At 34.3% G+C, this 22,017-nt stretch overlaps 1 protein-coding gene across 1 annotated transcript; it reads right to left on the reverse strand.

The window, feature by feature from the left end:
- Positions 1-1,460: 1,460 nt before the first annotated feature.
- Positions 1,461-14,622, reverse strand: LOC114463560 (tubby-related protein 1-like). Its single transcript, XM_028447197.1, has 13 exons — positions 14,497-14,622; positions 10,278-10,404; positions 10,083-10,193; positions 9,876-10,001; positions 7,489-7,605; positions 7,249-7,398; positions 7,095-7,174; positions 4,510-4,674; positions 4,297-4,409; positions 4,122-4,230; positions 3,927-4,025; positions 2,618-2,789; positions 1,461-1,625 (listed from the first exon to the last, which is right to left on the reverse strand). Exons 1-13 carry the CDS (start codon positions 14,509-14,511, stop codon positions 1,492-1,494), a joined length of 1,518 nt encoding a protein of 505 aa, XP_028302998.1. The 5' UTR covers positions 14,512-14,622; the 3' UTR covers positions 1,461-1,491.
- Positions 14,623-22,017: the final 7,395 nt, after the last annotated feature.

Genomic DNA, 22,017 nt, shown 5'->3' on the forward strand with positions numbered 1-22,017 from the left:
AGCAACTCTTTTTTGTTTAATTTATATTACAAGCTATCGAATGCTGCTGCAATACAGAGAGAGTGAGGTCCAACTATTTATGTGTTTTCTTGTTCATCTGTATTTATGTTGTATGCACAGTGTACATATGATACGGAAGCTGATTAGGGCCAATTTTGATGGAGAAAATAATTTTGGGCAAATTAAGAATAAAGTCAAAATTTCGAGACAAAAATTGAGAAAAACTGTCAAGTTTCATCACGATATTGTATTTTTAGTTCATTTTCGAATTTTGACTTTAATCTCCTTTTTTTTTACTTTGATATCAACATTATATTTTAACTTTTATCACGAAATTTCAACTTTATTCTTGATTTGCCCAAAAATATTTTCTCCATCAACATTGGCCCTAATCCACTTGATTATGCTGAGGTATTGGCTACTGAACAAGGAAGCGGCTTTATTATTTAATTATTTTCTCAAATATCTTTTTTTGACACTTTGTTTTTTTCAAATAAGTTTTACGTCATCCCACTCCATCCCAGGCATTTATGTTTTATTTTTGTATCTATGTTTCATAGATACAGACTTGATTTTTTGTTTGTTTCATTGAACAGCTTGAAATTAATCAACTATTTCCTGTGTCTGGATGCAAATGTTTTATTTATTTAAAAAAAAAAATAAATAAATAAATAAAAAAAACAGCATTTCATCAGTGGTTACGGTGTGAAACAAAGTAATGCCGTAAAAAATGTGCATCTAAAGATGCAATGATTCGTATTTGAATACATTTATTCAGGATCGGTATTTTACAACAAATGTTTAAATGAAATAAAAAGGCATTTTGAAAAAATAAACAAATCATACAACAACAACAAAAAACATCAGAGATAAAATCATGTAAAATAAACTACAAGAGCAGATATTAAGATATGGAAAACAATAAATAAATAAATAAATAAATAAATAAATAAATAAATAAATAAATAAATAAATAAACAAAATCCTCCTAACATGTTGACACATATTACTGTGGAAAAAACTCACTTGTCTTTAGATGCTACATCAGCAATAAAAAAGTAATACGGCTCTTTAGACAGAGAATACAGTCCAAACAAAGGATTGAATGTGAATGTAGGTCTTGTATAAATTATATATCACAAGGCATATATCTCTCTCTCTCTCTCACACACACACACACACACACACACACACACACACACACACACACACTGGTGACCTGTTGATTGTACACAGCTAAGCAGCAACACAGCACAGTAATATCACATAAAATCCTAAAAAGTTGAATACATTTACAATCACTGGAGTATTTTGTCATAAAGTAAGAAAAAAAAAAGTCATTTTAATACATTTTTGTTGCATTTAAGGAAGAGTGTAAGTGGATCCAAAGATAAGGGCTATTTTTTGTGTGTGTGCGTGTCACCAAAATGGTTGTTGCACACTGATTTATTGGTGTCTAAGTGTGTGGGAGGATAAATGAGTGTTTTTGTGTTATTCGCAAGCGATTTTGCCGTCAAAGCTGGAGAGAGCGATGGCGAAAGCCTGCACGGCACAAAGCGGGTACTTGTAGTCCAGAGTGAAAATGTCATCAGCTATTCGTCCAAACTGCATCACTATGTAGTCCACTAGGAATAGAAAAAGAAAAAAAAGAAAACAGAAACTGTTAAAATGGAGTCACAGTCCAATAAGCACGAGAAAAGATTCTCAGTATCTGCACATAAATAATATACTGTAACACATCGTTGTGTAATGCAGCTGATGCCTTTTATCAGGTCGACATGTACTCTGATTTACAGTCCCAAACCTATAATAGTAACATTACAGTATGTATATGTTTTTGTGTGTGTGATTGTTGACTTTTTATAGTGTTTTTACGTATCATTCTTTCATGAATTAAGATTGGGACTTACTCAAATTCCAGATTTAGTTTGACATTTCTTAAGGTTTGGTCCTAATCTATGCTTAAAGTCAGACTGGAATGCTTGAGAGCAAATTTCAGAATAATTTTTGAATAAGCTTTTTACTGAAAGTGTAACTAAACCCTTTGTTTTTTTGCTGATCTGCGACTAGGAGGGAAATAAAAAAAAAAAAAAAATGTTTTGATTATGGGTGGGGCTTCTGGAACAGTTAAGACACGCCTCGTCTAACTATAAAATCTCCAAAGTAACAATCTATGCCATGCTCTCCTCATTACGCGCTTTACCTCTCTATTCATAATTCTCTCAATCAACCTACTCGGCACAGATTACAGAGTCTATCGGTGCTATTTTTTATAGGAGGGGCAGAACTAACCGCGCTTGTTCTATTTGTGCTTAATGGTCCAAAAACGTCAGAGAATCTTGTTCTCGGCCAATAGCAAAAATCAATTGGAATATCCGGGTTTCAACACATAGAGGGCAGTCACATACATCAAATTAAAATAGAGATGGACCAGGATCAATCAACACAACTTAAAACCCAAATACATTTGTTTTCAGCAGAAAATGGTTTTGGGGTTTGGTTTTAGGCAGCATAATTTCTAAGAATCTTGAGGATTAGATGTAAGACCTGAATGACTGGAAGCTTTCACAGAGATATAGATGAAGAACAAACAGCAGTTTGCTATACTTGTACTTACAGTCCTTGTTGTGAACTATCTGGAAGTTTTTAATGGAGGCCTGGGTGACCCTGCCGTTGAAGTTGAGCACATGTGATGCAGAGTCTTCATTCCATACAGGCGTCTTGTTGTGAAGTTCAATCAGATTTTCCATCCTTCTATTCTGGTGCCTTATCAACAAGCCGTCACAGTCCTGAGAGATATATGCAGTAAATATAAATATATAAAGTGACATGTTCATCAACTCCTGATGACATTGGCGTCTTCTGGCCACCCCAATCTTTAAATACTTTAGATGTATTTTAGTTCCACTGTAGTTCTGTGTAAAGTATTTTTTATTATTTCCATCATAATATTTATGCAAATCTTGTTCGATGTCCATTTTATGAAATACCATGTGGTGAAAATCCTTATACGTCATTGACCCAGATATGAATACATTATTATGGTGTAAAAACAGAATAACTGCCAATAGAACATGTTTACACATTTGATCGACAATTCAAGTAGTTTTAAATAAAGAATATAACAGATATGAATACTAGTTTGTTCCTAAAAAAAGTGCCTATGTACACATACTGTATATAAGCACACTTACAAAAGTTCAACACAGCCACTAGTATTACTACAGAAAAGAGCCATGAAAATAATTCAAAATGTTGACTTTCAAGAACATACAAATTCCTTATTCCTAAAGTCTAAAACGTAGAAATATACTGCTAGAAAACATCCAAGATGTTCTTTGAAAGAGAGTGGGGTTACAAATTAGATGGAAAGTTAAATTTAAAGGTTTAAACTTTAAAAAGTTTTTGTCAATTTGTGGAGTAAAGTCATGAAGTTATGGAACAGAATGATTGTGGAGCTAAAACAGGTATGAAGACATTTTTTTCACAAGGTACATGAATGAATCTGATCACTAATCACAAGTTTCCGTTTTGATTAGCTATGGACTATTTGTAAATATGTAGACTGTTTAACTATACTGTATATGGGCAATTATTTGTAATTTTTAGTTGTACTTATAAAAGCTAAATTGGTATTGATTAAAGGGGTAGGATTCAATTACTTTACAATTCTTTCTTGTCTTTTTCGAACATGTATGTTGAGAAATTGAAGTGTTTGTGGATCATATCAATAGTCTATCTCTGTTGTTGTAATTCATCATTTAAAAGTTTTTTGGTTTCTAAACTGTTGTTCTTTTATCATTTTACATGTTCAAAATAAAGACATCAACCAATCAACATACAATTTGCCATAATGATAGTTAGAATTGGTTCGTTGAACCAGTAAACCCAGTGAACAGTTCTGAACTCCCTCATAATGATCTTACATTTCGTGGTCGGAGCGGCACTCGCTCATTGTCCTTGTCCATCCCTGGAATGATGACCATCATCCTTCTGGGCCCTTTCATCCCGAGCACGTTTGTTTCCTTCGTCAGAAAAAGAAAAAAAAGCAGAAAGACTTTGATTATCCTTTGCTTGTAACGTGTGTTTGGTGGAATATCTTGAGCCGTGCAATGACTCACGTAGACGATGGCTGCTAACTCTTGTCTTGCATTGGACATGTCTGGAAGAGCTCTGTCTGGATTGACGTTGTTGTCGAACACGGTGAACTTGGTGCCCATTAAGTTGGATCTGTGTCGTGCGAGAAAACCTTTGCCTCAGAGATTCAAGGGAATGAACACATTTCATCATACGCACCTCAGCTTCCCAACAAAATTCTCGCCACCTCTCGATAGATCTGTGGCATCGATAGAGATGAGGTAATTTGAAGTTGCGCTTTTCTTTCTTTTCCTGCCAGCCAACAGAAAGGTCTGGAACAAAGTTAGAAAGCCAAGGAGTATTTATTCTGGTGAGGAATGAAAATACTTTTTTCTTGTAACCTGTTAATGCTTTAAAATATGAACCTCTGACCTTTTGCTCATTGTCCAGATGAAGGTAGTAGAGGGGGTAGAGGCTCTTGTCCATCCCTCTCTGGTCTCGAGTCACTCTACATTTGACAGTCACGCCTTGAGCTGCTGGTTCCAACACAAACTTCTCCAAGTTGTCAAACTCAATCTCAGGGGATGGAGCTCTCTCCTGTTCAAAACAAATCAATGCATTCTTTCTAAGTGATACTTTCTTCATCAATATATATAATTAATTAAAAAAAGTGAACTGTATGTGCAAGAGAGAATATCAATTGGAGAACAAAGATTTGTTTAGATATTTATAGTCCACAGTGAATGGTACAAAAGGAAGGATTGGCTTTGTGGATGCTCCTCACTGAGGCTGTTCCGAGTTGTTGTTGTTGTCTTTTTCTCCGTGTTGCTGTGTTTCCAACACAAACAACGGATGTGCTGCCGTGTCATGAGATATATCTTGTAGGGAGAGTATGGAGGCTATATTGAATAATTGTTTATGTTTCTTTAATGGTGTTTTACGATGTTGATTTTGTTAGATGGCTAAATACTTGTTCATGTGGATCTTGTTAGGTTATTATGAATTTTATATTTTGATTAGCGCATTGAGATGACTTTGTTGTAAATTGCTTTATACAAATAAAATTGATTTGAATTGAATTAACACTTGCCAGCAGAAACATATGAAATTGTCATTGGTGGTCTCGATTTGCAACGTGCCTACCCAACCCTAGTGGTCATGGCACGTCACTGCTAAACACTCTGCATGTTATAAGTAAATGGGAAAGGGAAGAGAGGGAGTTAAGAAGGTAGCCATTAAATACCCAACATCATAGATGTACTTTTTTGGGCTAAATCTGGTCTGTCCATCTTAGCCTCGATTCAGCCCAAGAATAGTTGTTGAATTTGGGTTTTTTATAGGCTGTCAAAATTGGTCCAAATTTAGTACCAATATAGTGTATATCAGGAGGTCTCCTGATCGAGAGGTTGGTTGTTCGATCCCAGTCTATACCTGTCAAAGTGTCCTTGGGCAAAACACTGAACCCTAAGTTGCTCCCAGTGGTTGACTAGCGCCTTGCAAGGCAGCTCAGTCCCATTAGTGTGTGTGAACGGGTGAATGAGTTGATATTGTGAAGCGCTTTGGGACTACTTCAGTGTAGGCATAAAAGCTCTATATAAATCAAGTCCATTTTACCATTTATAGTCGTTACAATTATTTCGTTATTTTGTATTTATGAAATTGTTTTTTTTTTTTTTTATCGCCAAAATTGGTCCAAATTTAGCCCCAATGCAGTCGTTGAAATGTAGTTGTCATTGGATCGTCCAACAACAATTTTTTCAACGACCAGAAAATGACGGCTTTTCACCTTTCATTTTTCTACCAAATTTTGACGTTGTTTAGACTTATGGCAAAGACGTCTTTTCGATGGCTTTTCAACAATATGTTGCTAGATGGGTATTAAATTCACAGTGAATTATTGGGCTTTTCACCCTTCAATTAAGGACTAGGGCAAGTATCTCTTAACAATAATGAATTCCAGCATGTTATTTTTGTCGTCTTTTCGAAACATGTCAGGAAATCAAAGTCAATTTCCTAAAAAAAAAAGAACCATGACATATTATTAAAAAAAGAAGACAAAAAGAACTTGCTTGAATTATTATGCAGAAGTCAAGGAAACATCAAAGCAATTAGCAGACGCCTCTGAAGAAGACTGGCAGTTGACAGTCAAAACATGTGAAATGCTGATATCTGATGAAGAATGGGAGAATATTTGTAAATTGCAATGGAAAACAACTCATTCACACAGCTGGAGGAAATTTGGGTGGAAAAATATCATAAGATTTTTTGTTTATTATTACCCCTGCCTTTAAGAGACATCAAGGTGTTGGTACAAACTGTTGGAGGTTGTATATTCCATGTAATCTGGAGCTGCCCAAAACTTGAAACATTTTGGCGAGAAGTCCATAAATGTTTGGAAACTGTTGTTGAAATAACTATTTATTTGATGTTTTTAGATTGTATTCGGGAACCACAAAACTGCATACACAATCTGCAGCAGACAAATATTTATTCAGAGTATTGCTTGTGGGAGGGGCAGAAGGGCGTAACTAAGAAGTGGATACAACCAGATGCACCAACAATGACTGGTATAAAAATATGACTTTTTCTATAAAGGCGCCATCAGAGAAATTCCAAAGATGGTGGACAAAGTGGGTTGTGTACATTGGTCCTTCAAGGCCAGACTTGATTTGACTACCCATCTATAGATTATAGAATTTACAGACTACCAAATAGAGTTGTGAGATTATCTTTATGAATGGATGAGTGAGAGTACATGTTCTGCTACTACCTTCAACCCATTTCAACGTTTTTTACAACTTTTTCAACTTTTCCAACCAATTTCTAGTTTTCTCAGCAAAAAAATTGTTTGAAGGTCAACTTAGGGAAGCGCATCATGCATTGTTGGGTGATGTGTGTAGTATATGTGTACACACAGATATGTGTAGTACTGTAATGTTTTAAATTTGGTAAAATGTTGGAATAAGTAAGATCTCCCTGTTGCAAAAAAAAAAGTGAATTGATAGGGTTTAAAATACCTTTTTCTTTTTCCCTTTTCCCTTCTTTTTTTTGGATTTCTCTTTTTCCGACTCTGAATCATCACTTTCTTCAGCCTTTGCTAAAAGAAACACAAGATAAGTTGAGTAATTTGCCAATTTTTCAAACATAAAAGAGAGTAAACACCACAAGTACCTTTTTTCTTTTTGGTCTTCTTCTCTTTCTCTTTCTCCTTCTCTTTATCTGCTGACGTTTGGAACATGGATGCAGCGGAGGAAGCGGCTTTTTTCTTAGACTTGGCTGGCTTTGTCTCTTCTTCACTGTCATCACTCTCTGATTTAGTGCCTGTTTCTCAAAAGGGATTAGAAATTTAGTGTATGTTTTAAAAAGAAGTTGAAATCATAAAATATGTGGAAGACTTTAAAATTGTCTTACTTTTCTTTTTGCTTTTAGAGTCCTTATCTCCATTTATCTGAAACATGGATGCTGGTTCTTTCTTCTTTTCTTTATCTTTTGATTTGGATTTTTTTTCTTTTCCTTCAGAATCTTTATCTTTAGGGAAAAAACACACAATTAATGTATTTCATTTGAACATCGAAATATTTCAGTAAATCTCCTTTTTTTATTTATTTTTTTTAACGACTGTTTGCCGAAAGTCAATCAATTCACAAGCAGAAGAATATATAAAGAAACATTTCTCTAGATATTTTTCTTCAGTTTGATGTTTTTGATGTTTCACAACTAAATTTTACAATGTCTAAAAGTGTTTTAAACATTTCACTTTTTGATTTCAAAACTTCATGTTTAAACCATATAAAGCAAAGTGAATTTTCGTGTGTATAAAATACGCTCCATAAATAAATTTGCTCTACCTTGCCATCATAAATGTAATTCTCCAGGGGGAACCCCTGAACATCCACCCCCCAAAATCGCCAAAAAAACGTAAAACTGATTTTCTTTTTAATGCTGTTCTTCAACCCTTTAGAGAACATGAAAAACATTTGAAAAAATTGTGAATTTGATGTTTTATTAGAAGGTAATAGGCTTCACGATAATGATACAATGCAATATTTTGGGAAAAAGACAAAAAATTAAAAAGTGGTTGGTAAAAATTAACCTCTGGACACATTAACATATTTATTCTGGGTATGACCTTTTTAACTCAATAGGAATATATAAAAAATCCAACCCATAACAACAATCTGGTGAGTTGTAGATCATGTGGATTCTTTTTTTTCATCCGACCCCCTTGTGATGCAACTTCCCAGATTTCACGCATACGTCTCGCCGATGTCGGCCTCAGATCATTCGTCAGCATTCTACTCCTAATGCGTCATTTTGTGCATTTTTTCCCCCCCCAAATCGGTGATATCACTTATAAAATTGTAGAACTGTAAAATGTCACTTCCTTTTGGCTATGCTGCTGAAAATACATTTATGATTATGAACTGTCTCTCTTTATTTTGTATAATAATAAGCTATTTAGTGGCAGTATATTGTTTTGTTGTTGTTGTTGTTGTTGTTGTTGTGATATTGCCATATTCCTATCAAATTTAAGTAAATACTCGACTATGGATATGGCGATCCATCCATCCATCCATCCATCTTCTTCCGCTTTTATCCGGGGCCGGGTCGCGGAGGCAGCAGTCAGAGATGCTCAGACCTCCCGATTCACGCACACTTCCTCCAGCCGTTCTGGGGGGACCCCGAGGCGACACCAGGCCAGCTCAGAGACATAGTCCCTCCAGCGTGTCCTGGGCCTTCCACGAGGCCTCTTCCCAGTAGGACATGCCTTAAACACCTCCCGAGGGAGGCGACCAGGAGGCATCCGATACAGATGCCCGAGCCACCTCAGCTGGCTCCTTTCGACGTGAAGGAGCAGCGACTCTACTCCGAGCTCCTCCCGAGTGACTGAGCTTTTCACCCTATCACGAAGGGTGCGCCCAGCCACCCTGCAAAGGAAACTCATTTCGGCCGCCTGTATCCGCGATCTTGTCCTTTCGGTCAAGGAGATGGAGATATTTATACTAATTGAATGATCCGAGCTAAATAAAGGTTAATATAAGCTGTAGAGAAGCCGCGCTGAGCATCTTTAATCCATCGTCCAAACATCGACGATGTATGTGTGATATCAGGGTTGTATCATTGACGACACATCTTATTAGATCTTTATATCTTGTTGCACGATATATCGTCCCACATTTAAGCTTCATAGAGGAGACTTACATACATTCAAGTAGGTGTTTATTTGTACAGTTACCGTACGGTCAACCCCCGGTGCTATTGGTACGGTTACCAAAGTACAAGTACGTAGCGGCTTAAGGTTAGGGTTAGGGTTACGTTATAACCCAATATCGCAACAATTTTCAGGGTTTGGTTTAGTCTTAGTCACGTTCCCTAGACTGACCAAATAGGGTCACTGCCGCTGCGTACGGATAGAATGTCGGTATATTGATACGGTAACCGTATGAATAGCCACTGCCTATGTTTAGGGTTCAGCACTAGAACAAAAAGCAACATTGGCCCCCTAATTTAAAGTATAGTTGAATAATATAAAGGTATATTTTAGGTTTTACTTTCGTCTCACTCCCTCCATTGTAAACAAAACTAAATATTAGTTTTTTACTGCTGATCTATCTTAATCACATCTCCACAGTTATTTACCTAAAGCAACCTATTTGTTTGAGTGCCCTGGCTTTGCTGCTGAGCCAGTGTTTCTTGTGTGATACTTACACAATAACGTCATGTACCAGTAATCCTCTTATCTGCTGTTAATGCTGTTAGAAAACAGCTTTTCTCCTCAGGGACTCATGGCCTCATACCTTTAGATTTAGACTTCTTCTCTTTGGCAGATGGAGAGCTGTCCTTTGTAGTTCTTTTCTTGGTTTTCTTTTTAGGGGTGTCCTCTTCATCAACATCATCCTCTTCATCGTCAGTCTCTGAAACGACTGTAATTCACAACACAAATAAAAATCCATATCGTTAGAAGTAATTAATCAGTTGTTTTATGGAAAATTGGTTCGGCTCACCCTTCTTCTTCTTTGGTGCACTTTTGGTCTTCTTCTTTGTCTCTTTTTCTTTTTCCTTTTCTGGTTCTTCTTTTTCTTTTTCTGGTTTTTTTTTCTTTACTTTCTTCCCGTCTGTGAGCAGGATACAAAGCGTAACAATTCACATGCACATAAACAACCACATTTGTTTTCACGTCGTCTTTTGAAATAACTGACTTTGGAGGGCGGAGCTTTCATCTTCAGCTGCGTCTTCGTTTTTCTTGCTCTTTGATTTTTTGGGTTTGGCTTCCGTTCCGTTTAGTTTGGACTCAGTACTGGCCTCCTCTTTCTTCTTTTTTAGCTTCTGTGGATTTTCTAATGATATAAATATTTTTTAAAATGATTAGGGATCAGATTAGGGGGGGAAAAAAAAGACATTAGAAATGCTAAGCAAAGGTGAAATTTTTTGCAAAAGCACACATAATTTACAAACGTACACCACAAATGATTGTTCTTTTAACTCACCATTACATAGTCAGGTCAGCATTGGAAGAGAATAGAAATCTGATTAGGTTTTTCTAACAATGCTTTGTTGCATGAAAATGTAAACCTTTTGATATAAATAACATTCAGAGGAACTAAAGAAGAAGACCCTGAAGTAATGATCACTTAAACCCAAATAAATTAATTAAAATTAAAAAATTTGAGGCAATCGATTGCCTCAAATTTTTTTAAAAGTCAAAATTTTCCAGAACTTAAATTTTGGATGACTGGCTATTTGTACTTTTTGATAACAGGTAAATTAAAGTGCTATATGTATTAAGTTAATTTTTTAAAATAATGCCTATTTGAAACAACAGAAATAACAGGACTCTATCATTCTTAGCTTGTAATTACTTAATTCTATTAAGTTATGCTTACTTATAAATAAATATAGTTCTCCATTTACTCAAAATATATTAGTTAAAAGTTTTAAAAAAGGAAGAAAATGTTACATCAACTTGACATAATTAAGTTAGTCGAACTTTTTCTATAACTTTGAGTTTTATAAACTACTTATTCCGTATTTCATTACTTTTGGGTTTACAGTGATGTTGTAAAACATTTAAATGTATGTCGTAATTCATGACATGATATGTTTCATATGTTTGCTGTTTTGTAACATGGCTATAAAGACAAGCAACAATGATAATGTTACTATCCCACAGCTCGAAAACAGGTTGCATGTAAATGCACCTGATCGTACGCTCAAGATAAATATTGCCATTATTTGAAATGTGCTGCAAATTATATTGACTGCCATTATAAGCGTATATTTATTGCATATCTGCACATTGTGAACAGAATATAACTCTTAATATTTCCGTTATGATTCTCTTTGCCATTTTACCACTTGGTGCCAAAGGATGTGTGTAGGTATAGGAATGTTTGATGTGTATGTGACTGCTCAAAATGTATTCAATGTCACATGACTGAAAAAAAATAAAAATAAACAAAAAATATACATTTTAAATTCTTGGGCTAATTTTTTTTAATATTTTTTTTTAGTATAATTGTCATTTAAAGCTTCTTTGTGCACTGTACACATATTGTTTGTTTAAAAGCATTGCAATAAAAACAGATTTTTCTTTCACTAACATGATAAATACTTGTGATTAAAATCGTGATTACAACATTGACCAAAAAGATTGTGATTATCATTTTAGTCATAATCGTGCAGCCCTGGTTTAGACCTTCCACTCTAACTTCAGTTTGCTAAATCATATTACGTCTATTTGCATCTATTCCTCAGAAAATATGTGTGCATTAGCTGATCTGCTTAGATTACACTATAATCATCAGTAAAGTGAACCATGCTGTATAGATTACTCATGTCTTATTTTACACATTTGATGTACGCGATCCTCACAGAGCAGGGTTTATAGATCAACATGTGTTTGTTTGCGCTGCCAAGTACATGTTTTTACACCCCAACACTTCTATGAATTAGGCCTTTAATGTCAGGAATGGATGAACAACTCAGATCACGACTCTTGGTTCTCCAAGATATCAATGTGTGTGATCTTTCGAGGTTTTGATATTGTAGCTTTTACACCTGCTAACTAAACAGTTTTATTGATTATTGATTGATTGATTGATTGATTGATTTTATTTATTTTTGAGCAATTTACATTTTACATTCCTACAACATTCACATTCACATTATTCTGTTACAGTAGCTCAAAAAGGGAATAGGCTGAAGCCAAAAGCTTATATACGCCTATCCCGTAATCAATATAATAAACGGTTACATTTCCTGGTGATATTGCACAATCCGCTTATATTCTAAATAATAATTAAAAAGGAAGAAAAAAAAAAAAACTCAATTCCAGTGGCGGGAAGTACTCAATTACATTTACTCACTTACATGAACTTGAGTAACTTTTGAAAATAATTTTACTTCTTAGAGTATTTTATCCATACAGTACTTTCACAGTTTTACTATACTCTTGCGTAAACAAAAATAGTGGTTACATTTTCCATCCGAAGAAATAATCAAGCAACATAACGATATCCATAACCAGGCGCATGTACAGCTTCTGCATCATGCAACTGTTTACGTAGCAAATAGAATTTAAATCCTTTCATCGGCACTATATTCAAGTAAAACTTTTTCTTTATACTTTTTCTTGAATTTGAAAAGAGTTGGGCACTGCTTAAGATCTTCCTCTAACCTATTCCAAAGCCAGACCCCTAGCACAGAAATGCACATCTTTTTTCTGGTTGAATGCACCATCTGTACTTTAAAGATCATACATCCTCTTAGATCATAATCCCCTTCTCTTAATTCAAATAGTTCTTGAATTTTAGCTGGTAACAATGATTTTGTAGCTTTGTATAATAGTTGTACCGTATAAAAGTCAACTAAATCATACAGTTTTAATAGATTAGATTGCAGAAATAATTTGTTGGAGTGCTCATAATATCCAGCCTTATTAATTGTTCTGATTGCTCGTTTCTGGAGTATGAAAAGGGAATGGAATGAACTTTTGTAATTGTTACCCCAAATTTCTATACCATATGCCTATACAACTGTCTGTGGGGCCATTATTGCAGTGTAAGGAGGTCAATGTGTTTGCAGCCATGGGCAGACAGTGACGGTAATCCTATTAGATGTGGATCCTGCATCGATGGAGGCCTATTTGTGTCCACACACGATGATGACAGCAGTGTCTGTACAGGACTGTTAAATTCAAGCCTGTAGATAAATCTGATTATTATATCAGTTTTTTGAATTTAAATTGAAAAGAATTGTTACAGTTTTACAAAACTTTAGTGCTGATTACAAAGTAATTGAGCTAATAAACTATCAGTCAAATGTGCCAGTAATTAGAACTGTGGGGATAATGTTAGATGTTTTTGTTTTGGTGAAGCGGCAGAAGAACAAGAAGAATTAGTCATCAACATCCCCCCGCCAGATTGGTTCTCGATATAACTCACAACCTTTTCCTAAATGTCCTAAATCTAACTTAGAAGAAAGAAAGAAAATATCATCACATAAGAATATAAAATGACCAACTATCTTGTTCTTAAACGTTTTCTAAGAAAAGCTGTCACCTTTGAGGATACCTCGAACAGAGTAAAGAAAAACGGCACAAGGGCAATAACTCCGGATGAAATATTTGCGCACTTCTCATTTTCGAACTCCATCAAGGTATTGATACATTGAGGCCATACACCAAATTTGGTTATCGTATCTTAATGATTTCTAGCTGTTGAAGATACCTCAAACAGAGTTAAAAAAAAAAAAAAAAAAAAAAAAAAAAAACGGCACAAGGGAAAACACTTCGGAAGAAATAATTGCGCACTTCTCAAATGCATTTGTAAAAAAATGACACAATTTTCCGATTTTGAATTTGATGCATGATGTTTGTATTGTGTTTGTACCATCAGGGTCAGATGTTTGATACATGATTCAAAATGTAACTCTAGATTTTGGATAATAATGTATTTGCTCTGTGTTTTGTCTGTTGAATTTTATCACCTTGAAAAAATTGATACATTATGACAAAAACTATGAAGAAACTGTTTGTCAGTAAGAAAATAGGAAGTCATCTATAGGCAGTTATTGTTCTATGTTGGCAGGAAAAATATGACATGGGTAAAAAAAAAAGGAAAAAGAAAAAAAAATATGAATTTGATTAAAAGAAAATTACCAAAATTACCACCATTCATACGCATTGCAATGTATCCCAATAATAACAATTATTAATATTATTTACATCAAAGACTTTCTGCATCACCTAAATTCACCAAATGTCCTCAATCAAAAATGAATCAATGAACGAGAAAAAAATCCACATGGAAGCTTCCTCACTGAGGCGTTTATTGAAATTCCATCACAAAGCAAGTGCGTCTGCATTAAAATCACAGAAACATGAAAAATAAATAAATAAATAAATCCCACCACATTTACCTTTTCAGCCGACATGGCGTGGCCTCAGAACTTGCCTCTTTTCCCCAGGTTAGAAAACCAAACTAAAAGCCTGCAGACTCTTCACAGGAGACGATAAAGGAGTGAGAAAGCTGTGCACTCACTGGGTCTCCATCAGCAGAAAGTTACTAATAGGATTTATGTGTAAAGCCATCTGCTGCAGGAACACGTCACTGGGACAGACCAAAGGAAGACTCAGGAGGAGGAGGTTTAGCTTTCCAGGTTCCAGTATTAAAAATGATCTTAAAAGAGCATCATTTTACTTAACAGGGTTCATTAGATGTAAAAATTCCAAGATTCATTCTGAAGTAAAAAAAGGAAGTGGAAAAACAAAGAACAAAGTTTGACAGCGATTTGAGTGAGACCAACAAATAATACATTTTTTGTAGTTGTTGATTGCATGCAAAGGACCTATAAATTCAATTTCCTGCAAATAAATGTGATCATATAAAAGAAGGACCTGATTAGATAAACAATTTTTTACGATAATTTTGTCCCATAATTTAACAATCGCCTGTATTCAAGTCTTTAGAATCAGTATTAAAAAAAAAAAGTTAATTAATTTTGGCAACGAATTTTAAATAAGGTTATCAAGACTATTTCAGTTATAGATTGGATTAAGTCAGTATCACATTGAAATGTGATTGTTACATATTTAGTTGAATAAAATATACAGGATTAGAGCATTTTTTTAAATGTTCCGTTGTTATTTATCAACCCAATATGGTATTAATGTTTGTAAATACACACAGACACATTTGATATAGCTTGTTTTTATCAGTCAATATATTTTGATGTAGTTTTCATTTACGTGTCATGGTCTATTTCAGGGATGGGCAGCTCTATTACAGCGGGGGCCACAGAGGTGATTGTATCTAATATGAGGGCGACATGATGTCAGCATTTAGAATAATGACCAATCAGAACATTAATACAAGGTGTAAAAAAGGGTTTTTTCTTTTTTGGTCGTTTGTCATTGTGTGTGTTTTTGTAATTTATTGTGTTCTTATTTGTGTATTTTTCTGTTTTTTTTCCATTGTTGTCGTTTTGTGCATTTTTGTGATCGCTTTCTGTATTTTTCTTGTCATTTTGTGTAATGTTGTTGACAGTTTGTGTGTCTTTGCAGCTATTCGGTATTTTGTTGATGTTTTTGTATGTTTTTGTTGCCATTTTGTTTGTTTAAGTGGTTGTGTTTTCTGTGATTATGTGTTTATGGAATTGTTTACCTTTTTTGTGTACGTTTTATACAATTGTACAGTTTGTGTATTATGTTGGGCTTTATATTAATATTTGCTTTGTGGGCCCTAAAAAAATAGACTCAGGGCCACCAGTTGCCCATGTCTGCCATAGTTATTGACACTTAAAAAATTGTAGTCGACAAAAATTCGGAAGAAAATCTTGACTCAACAAAATGAACACTGATGATTGTTTACTTATATCAGTGACTAACATCCAAAAGCATTGACTTGAAAGTGAATTAAACTTTTCCTAAAGCTCCTAAAGGTTAACTACTGGTTCCTGACCAACCCTCTGTGCTGCTGTGATGTCATGGCCCTTTGCCCACATTACATTACAGGGCTACACAACCACAGGGTGTGGGAATTAGGCCGAAGCACATGGGGTTATCTCTGCCACTGATTGGTTTAACACTACTTGGCTGGTACATATGGAAAGTAGGTGTGAAAGAACTGTAATAACCATTTAGAAAGCAACAAGTCGTATCAGTAATTAGAACTGTGGGGATAGTGTTAGATGTTTAGTTTTGGTGAAGCGTCAGAAGAACAAGAAGACATAGTCATCAACATCCCCCCGCCAGATTGGTTCTCATTATAACTCACAACCTTTTCCTAAATGTCCTAAATCTAACTTAGATGTATACATAGGAAAATATTATTACATCAGATATAAAATTACTAACTATCTTAAACATTTTCTAAGAAAAGCTGTCCCCTTTGAAGATACCTCAGAGTAAGAAAAATGGCACAAAGACAATATCTCTGGATTAAATATTTGCGCACTTTTCATTTTCGAACTCCATCAAGGTATTGATACCCTGAAGCCACACACCAAATATGGTTATCCTATCTTAAACAGTTTCTGAAAAAAAGCTGTCCCCTTTGAAGATACCTCGAACAGAGTGAAGAAAAACGGCACAAGGGCCATAACTCTGGATGAGATATTTGCACACTTCTCATTTTCGAACTCCATCAAGGAATTGATACATTGAGGCCACACACCAAATTTGGTTATCCTATCTTAATGATTTCTAAGAAAAGCTGTCCCCTTTGAAGATATTTCAAACAGAGTTAAAAAAAAAAAAAAAAAAAAATGGCACAAGGACAAACACTTCGGAAGAAATAATTGCACATTTCTCATTTTCAAACTCCATCAAGGTATTGATACCCTGAAGCCACACACCAAATTTGGTTATCCTATCTTAAACGGATTCTGAGAAAAGCTGTCCCCTTTAACTCCGACGGACGGAACTCAAACCTATATCCCCTTTCCACATTTTGTGGTGGGATAATAATCCAGAATAATGAAGATGTGATGAGAATAAATCACATGGAAAAGACAAAGAGTTTATTCAGTTAATACAAATGAAGAAGCTATTGTCTTTTCTCTGTTCCTTTTTTTTTTAAAGGACTCAAAGTCAGAACACCCAAAGACCACATGGCTCAAGTTCTAAGAGGATTTCCATCAAAGGACCAAGTCTCTTCATTGACTAGCGCACTAACAGGATGTCTTAACCCTTCAACTAGGATTACAGTAATCAGGAATTCACCATCTGTGAGCATTTTATGGGTTTTTTTTAGTTTTTTTTAATAATAAACACTGCAAAATACATTATAGTCAAACTATAAAGTAGGTTCAGGTTTGTGTAATTCTTCTGGCATACTCAATAAAATGTTTTATTATTGTATATTAACACTGTGCACATTTTTTTTTTACATAAAACTTGAATAGAAAGAGTATAAACAGGGAGAATGAGGACGAAAAATTATTCCCAGCCACCCACTGGATTTCACTGGATCTTAATAAACAGGAATATTTTTGTAGGTAGAAAACAGTGAACACGTTGCGATAATGTCCTGTCATCATAGCTGATATTACAGTTTTGATGATTAAATATTCTGTTTCTCATTTAATGGTTTACAGTTTTAGCCCTAAATACCATCATATTCTGTTTTGCCAGATGCAGCAAACAACTTTTTGCTTGAAACCATTTGAATATCTCCTGTTTAGAATTATTCAAATATAACATACAAGCCTTGATTGCAAAATGACAGTGTTGGAAACCCATCCAGGCATGCAAGAGTCTTTAGTCTCAGTTGGTCAAATATAGAATCTTTATTGAAAGACTGACTAACAAAAAGTCACTTTATTCAAACTTAGATGTTAAAAAAAAAAAAAAAACAACATAAAAAACATAAAACATAACTGGAATCAAAACCAAACACCATAAAGTCAGGTTTGAATTTTTTTTAACCTAAAATATATTTAGTTGAAAATTAAGTTAAAAAACAATTGGTTCAGCCTACATTAGGACTCTGTGACTTTAACTGATGACCTGGAGATGTAAAAGGAATACTGTAAAATGATCATTTCTGCTGAAAGAAACAATTTCCTCTGACATTATGTGTTTAACAGTTAAAGGACATTTATTTGAGCCTATTATGATTTCGCCCAGTTGTCCCATTGCTAAGAGGTATTCAAGTCAATATACCAAGATTCTATCCTTATGCGGCGCCCCTCATTGGCCAGTTTAGGTCACATGACTAAGACTAAACCTAACCGTAAACCTAACCCTAACCCTAACAATTGTTGCGGTATAGGGTTATAACCTTACCCTAAACTTAAACATAACCATAACCCTAAGACGCTACATACGTGTACTTCGGTAACCGTACCAATAGCACCGGCGGTTGTCCGTACGGCAACCGTACAGTCACTTTCTTGAAGAAACAGCTTTACAATCCTCATGGTTTTACAAATGCTTTACAATAACACAAAACTGTGCAGGTATAAAAGTCAACGACCTGCAGGTATCAGCAGAGAAGAGTCAGTATCATACAACCAGAATCCTTCTAACTGTTCACTTTATGTGCATGAATCACTGTGAGCAGAACAGTAAACGTCAGAGCAATGAGAAGTGGTGTAACAGAGTAAACAAACAGAGGCTGTAACACACACTAGCTCCTACTAAACCAACAACTATAACAACAAGACTGAGTGAAATGAAAACAGATACAAGTGATGGTGAAACCGGGGCCTTTTAAAACTGATGTGGAAAATGAAAGACAGGAAAAATGATGTTGAATAGAGATGATATTGATAGAAAGTGACGTGTGTTGGAATATTGAATAATGAATCTATGCTGGAGAAAGCCTGAAATTGAGAACATGAATCCAGTGGAACAGTAAGGTTGTGAAAATGACTTACACAGGACATGCATCACAAATCAATCACAGACATTAGCAACCAGAGAAAACCTAAATTAAAACATTTCACAAGGAATCACTCTTCCAGGAAAGCAGAAGTGTCTGAAAACTGACTAATTGCATGAGAAATCCTCTATTTCTTGGAAAAAGGAACAAAAATTACTCTGTTTTTCATTTATGAACACACCCAAAAATAGACCTACTACTCCTGGAATGACAATCTAAAGTGTTTGGAGATAAATTACTGTAAAAGAAGTAGAAAATGTCATAATGTTGAAGTCTATGCAAAAACAGTTTGATGTAAAAAAAGTCTACAAAGTTTTTGTCTCACTTACAGTAAAACTCTTTTCTTTTCTATCTTTTTACATTGTGTTTGCAATTTGCTTATTACTTCAATGCAGGGGTCAAAACATTCAAAATTCTTTTTTTTTCCAGATAAAAGAAGAAAAAAATTTAAATAATAAAATGCATTTATTTGTTTCTTTTTTTTATCTTGAATATGTGTCTTTGTGCTTGTGACCATCAGCAGCTCTTCCCCCAAACATAAAAACACCAAGGTTAGCACAAGACAGTATAGTTATAAAAACAATATTTTTTTAATTTTCTTTTTTACATTTATATTGCCTATTGTGAGGGAATTAAATACATGAAGTAGCCCTAGGTTAGTATTTAGCGAGCTGTCGAGTTACATTTTAAGTGTAATTAAAGAGTGGCAGAAAAAATACATAAAGTGCAAAGAGAGATGAAGAAAAAATCCTCCCCTTTTTTTCAAGAATAATCATATTTTTTTATTGTTTATTCTTTTTTTGTCTGACAGAACATACATGTTTCTCACTCCTCGTGCAAGTGCTGCCATCTTTCTACCAAATGTCTCCAGGATAAACAGGACCAGTGAGTCTAGAGGTTTAAATGTTGTAGGTTAGGAAAGCAAAGCACAACCATGAGGGATCCAGTTTCCTAAAAGAGGGGGATTAATTTATTAAATTTAAAAAAGTTATTTTTTTCTATTTATTTTTTTATTGTATGTAACAAAAAACCAAAAAATACTAATTGGTCTCCCAGATTTTAATTAATTTAATTTGTTTTAAGATCATTTAAAGGATTCATAGAAAACGTGTTGTGTTTGAAAATAAATACTAAATAATTATCATTTAATAGTATTTAAAATGATGTGGCGATCAAACTGTATAATTCATCACTGTAACCTCATAGCTTGATTGTTGTAAATATCTAAATCATATTTGTATATTTGTATTATTTTTGTAAAAATCTGTATCATATTTTTATATAAATTGTAATAATAATAATAATAATAATAATAATAATAATAATAATAATAATAATTATTATTATTATTATTATTATTGTTATTATTATTATTATTATTATTATTATTATTATTATTATTATTATCTATCCTACTTTATATTTTACTACAGTAATGTGTGTGTATCTGATCCCTATTTTTAAAAGTCTTTTGCTTCATTATACACTTATTTATTGTTTATTCTCTCTTTTGTCTTTGTTAACGTTTTTATTCTTTTATTTGTGATTTTTTTTTTTTTTCTGTGTCTGTAACATAAGCAATTTCCCCCTGGGATTAATAAAAGAATTCCGATTCTGACTCAATAGCTAAAAGTAAAAATAATGTAATTATTTAATTAATTTTATCTAATAACACTATAGCCATTACTACCAAAACTATATCATGTTATTTTTTTTAGTTCTGTATTTCATCAAAAGTGCAATTAAGATGAAATTCTTACTGTTTAATCAAATGTGGAGTAAAGAGTGAACACATGTCTGGACCAGAGCTGTTTAAAGAGAGAGAGTTGTGACAACAAAAGTTTGAAATAGACTCAAATAGTTCCCGGAAGTTATTGGTGGGCAGTTCGAGTGACATAACTGGGATTTTAGGTAATTTGTCGTCAATAACTGCATTGATTTACAATATTTATACACCATCATATGCACACATATACAGTATGCCGTCATATGGTAATAACCAAGCTAAAAGCTAATCCTCAGAGAACGCTGCTTCCTTCCATCCTGTGTTCTAATGTCCGCTCCCTGGAGAACAAACTCAACTACCTTAAGATGGATTTAAATGCAAGACGGGAGATAAGGCCAGCGGTGTTTGCATATACACCAATAACAACTGGTGCAACAACGGTGAGCTAGTCTCATGTCACTGCTGATGTAGAACTACTGACTATAAAATGCAGACATTGTTCTTCCCCGATCTGTTATAACTTTTGGCAGCCAAAAACACGGCAGTAGTTCACCATTTCCTCTCAAAATTCGGGATTTGCTGTGTGCTGTTTGTAAACCAGCTGCTTACCTCCAAAATGGCGACTTCCGGGTTGATGACGCGGCGTGAAAACTCTCTATAGTCAACTTCTCACTTCCGGGAACTATTGTTAGGCTCCATGAACCATTGCTGTAAAAAAAAAAAAAACAATCTGATCACTGTAGTGAACGGAGTTGTCGCAACTCTCTCTCTAAAGTCTAAGACCACATGATCATATGAGCTTTGATTGGATTTCATCCCATGTGACAAAATTAAAGTTTAGCTTTTAATCATCAACAAAAATCAAAATGTATTTTCATATAGTTTTTGTTAACATGTTTGTTTTTTATTTAATCCTAGTCTAGTAATTGCCATTATAGTATTTATTTTATTTCTCTTTATTGGCTGATGGTTCTAATTTGACTTTGTTTTATTTGATATTCTATCTTTATTAGTGAGGATGCAGGAGGCATTATCCGATTTTTCTTCCGTCTGCGTTAACTTCTCCTACACCTTTTGTCCGATTTTGAAAAATAAGCTGTCAAAAAATTGAGAAAGTTTCCCAGATTTATGCCATCGCTTTTAAGCAAAGCTTTTTCAACTTTTAAGCCCTTTATCTCCAGCCATTCTTCATCTGATTTTGACCATTCAACCTTTAACGTGTTGAGCTACTACCTTCAACCAATTTCAACCTTTTCAACCCATTTCCACTTTTTTCAACATTTTCAACCCATTTCAACCTTATTGCTAATGTTCAGCTATTGCTAGGTT

This window comes from Gouania willdenowi, chromosome 5 (genome assembly GCF_900634775.1).
Source record: "Gouania willdenowi chromosome 5, fGouWil2.1, whole genome shotgun sequence".
NCBI classification, from domain to species: domain Eukaryota; kingdom Metazoa; phylum Chordata; class Actinopteri; order Blenniiformes; family Gobiesocidae; genus Gouania; species Gouania willdenowi.

Bases quoted from the DNA above. Each gene is read 5' to 3' on its own strand.
- LOC114463560 (XM_028447197.1), bottom strand. The intron at 7,175-7,248 runs GTACTTGTGGTG...TGTTTCTTTTAG, and splicing joins GAAGACCAAAAAGAAAAAAG to CAAAGGCTGAAGAAAGTGAT. The intron at 4,026-4,121 runs GTGAGTCATTGC...TTTCTGACGAAG, and splicing joins AGTTAGCAGCCATCGTCTAC to GAAACAAACGTGCTCGGGAT.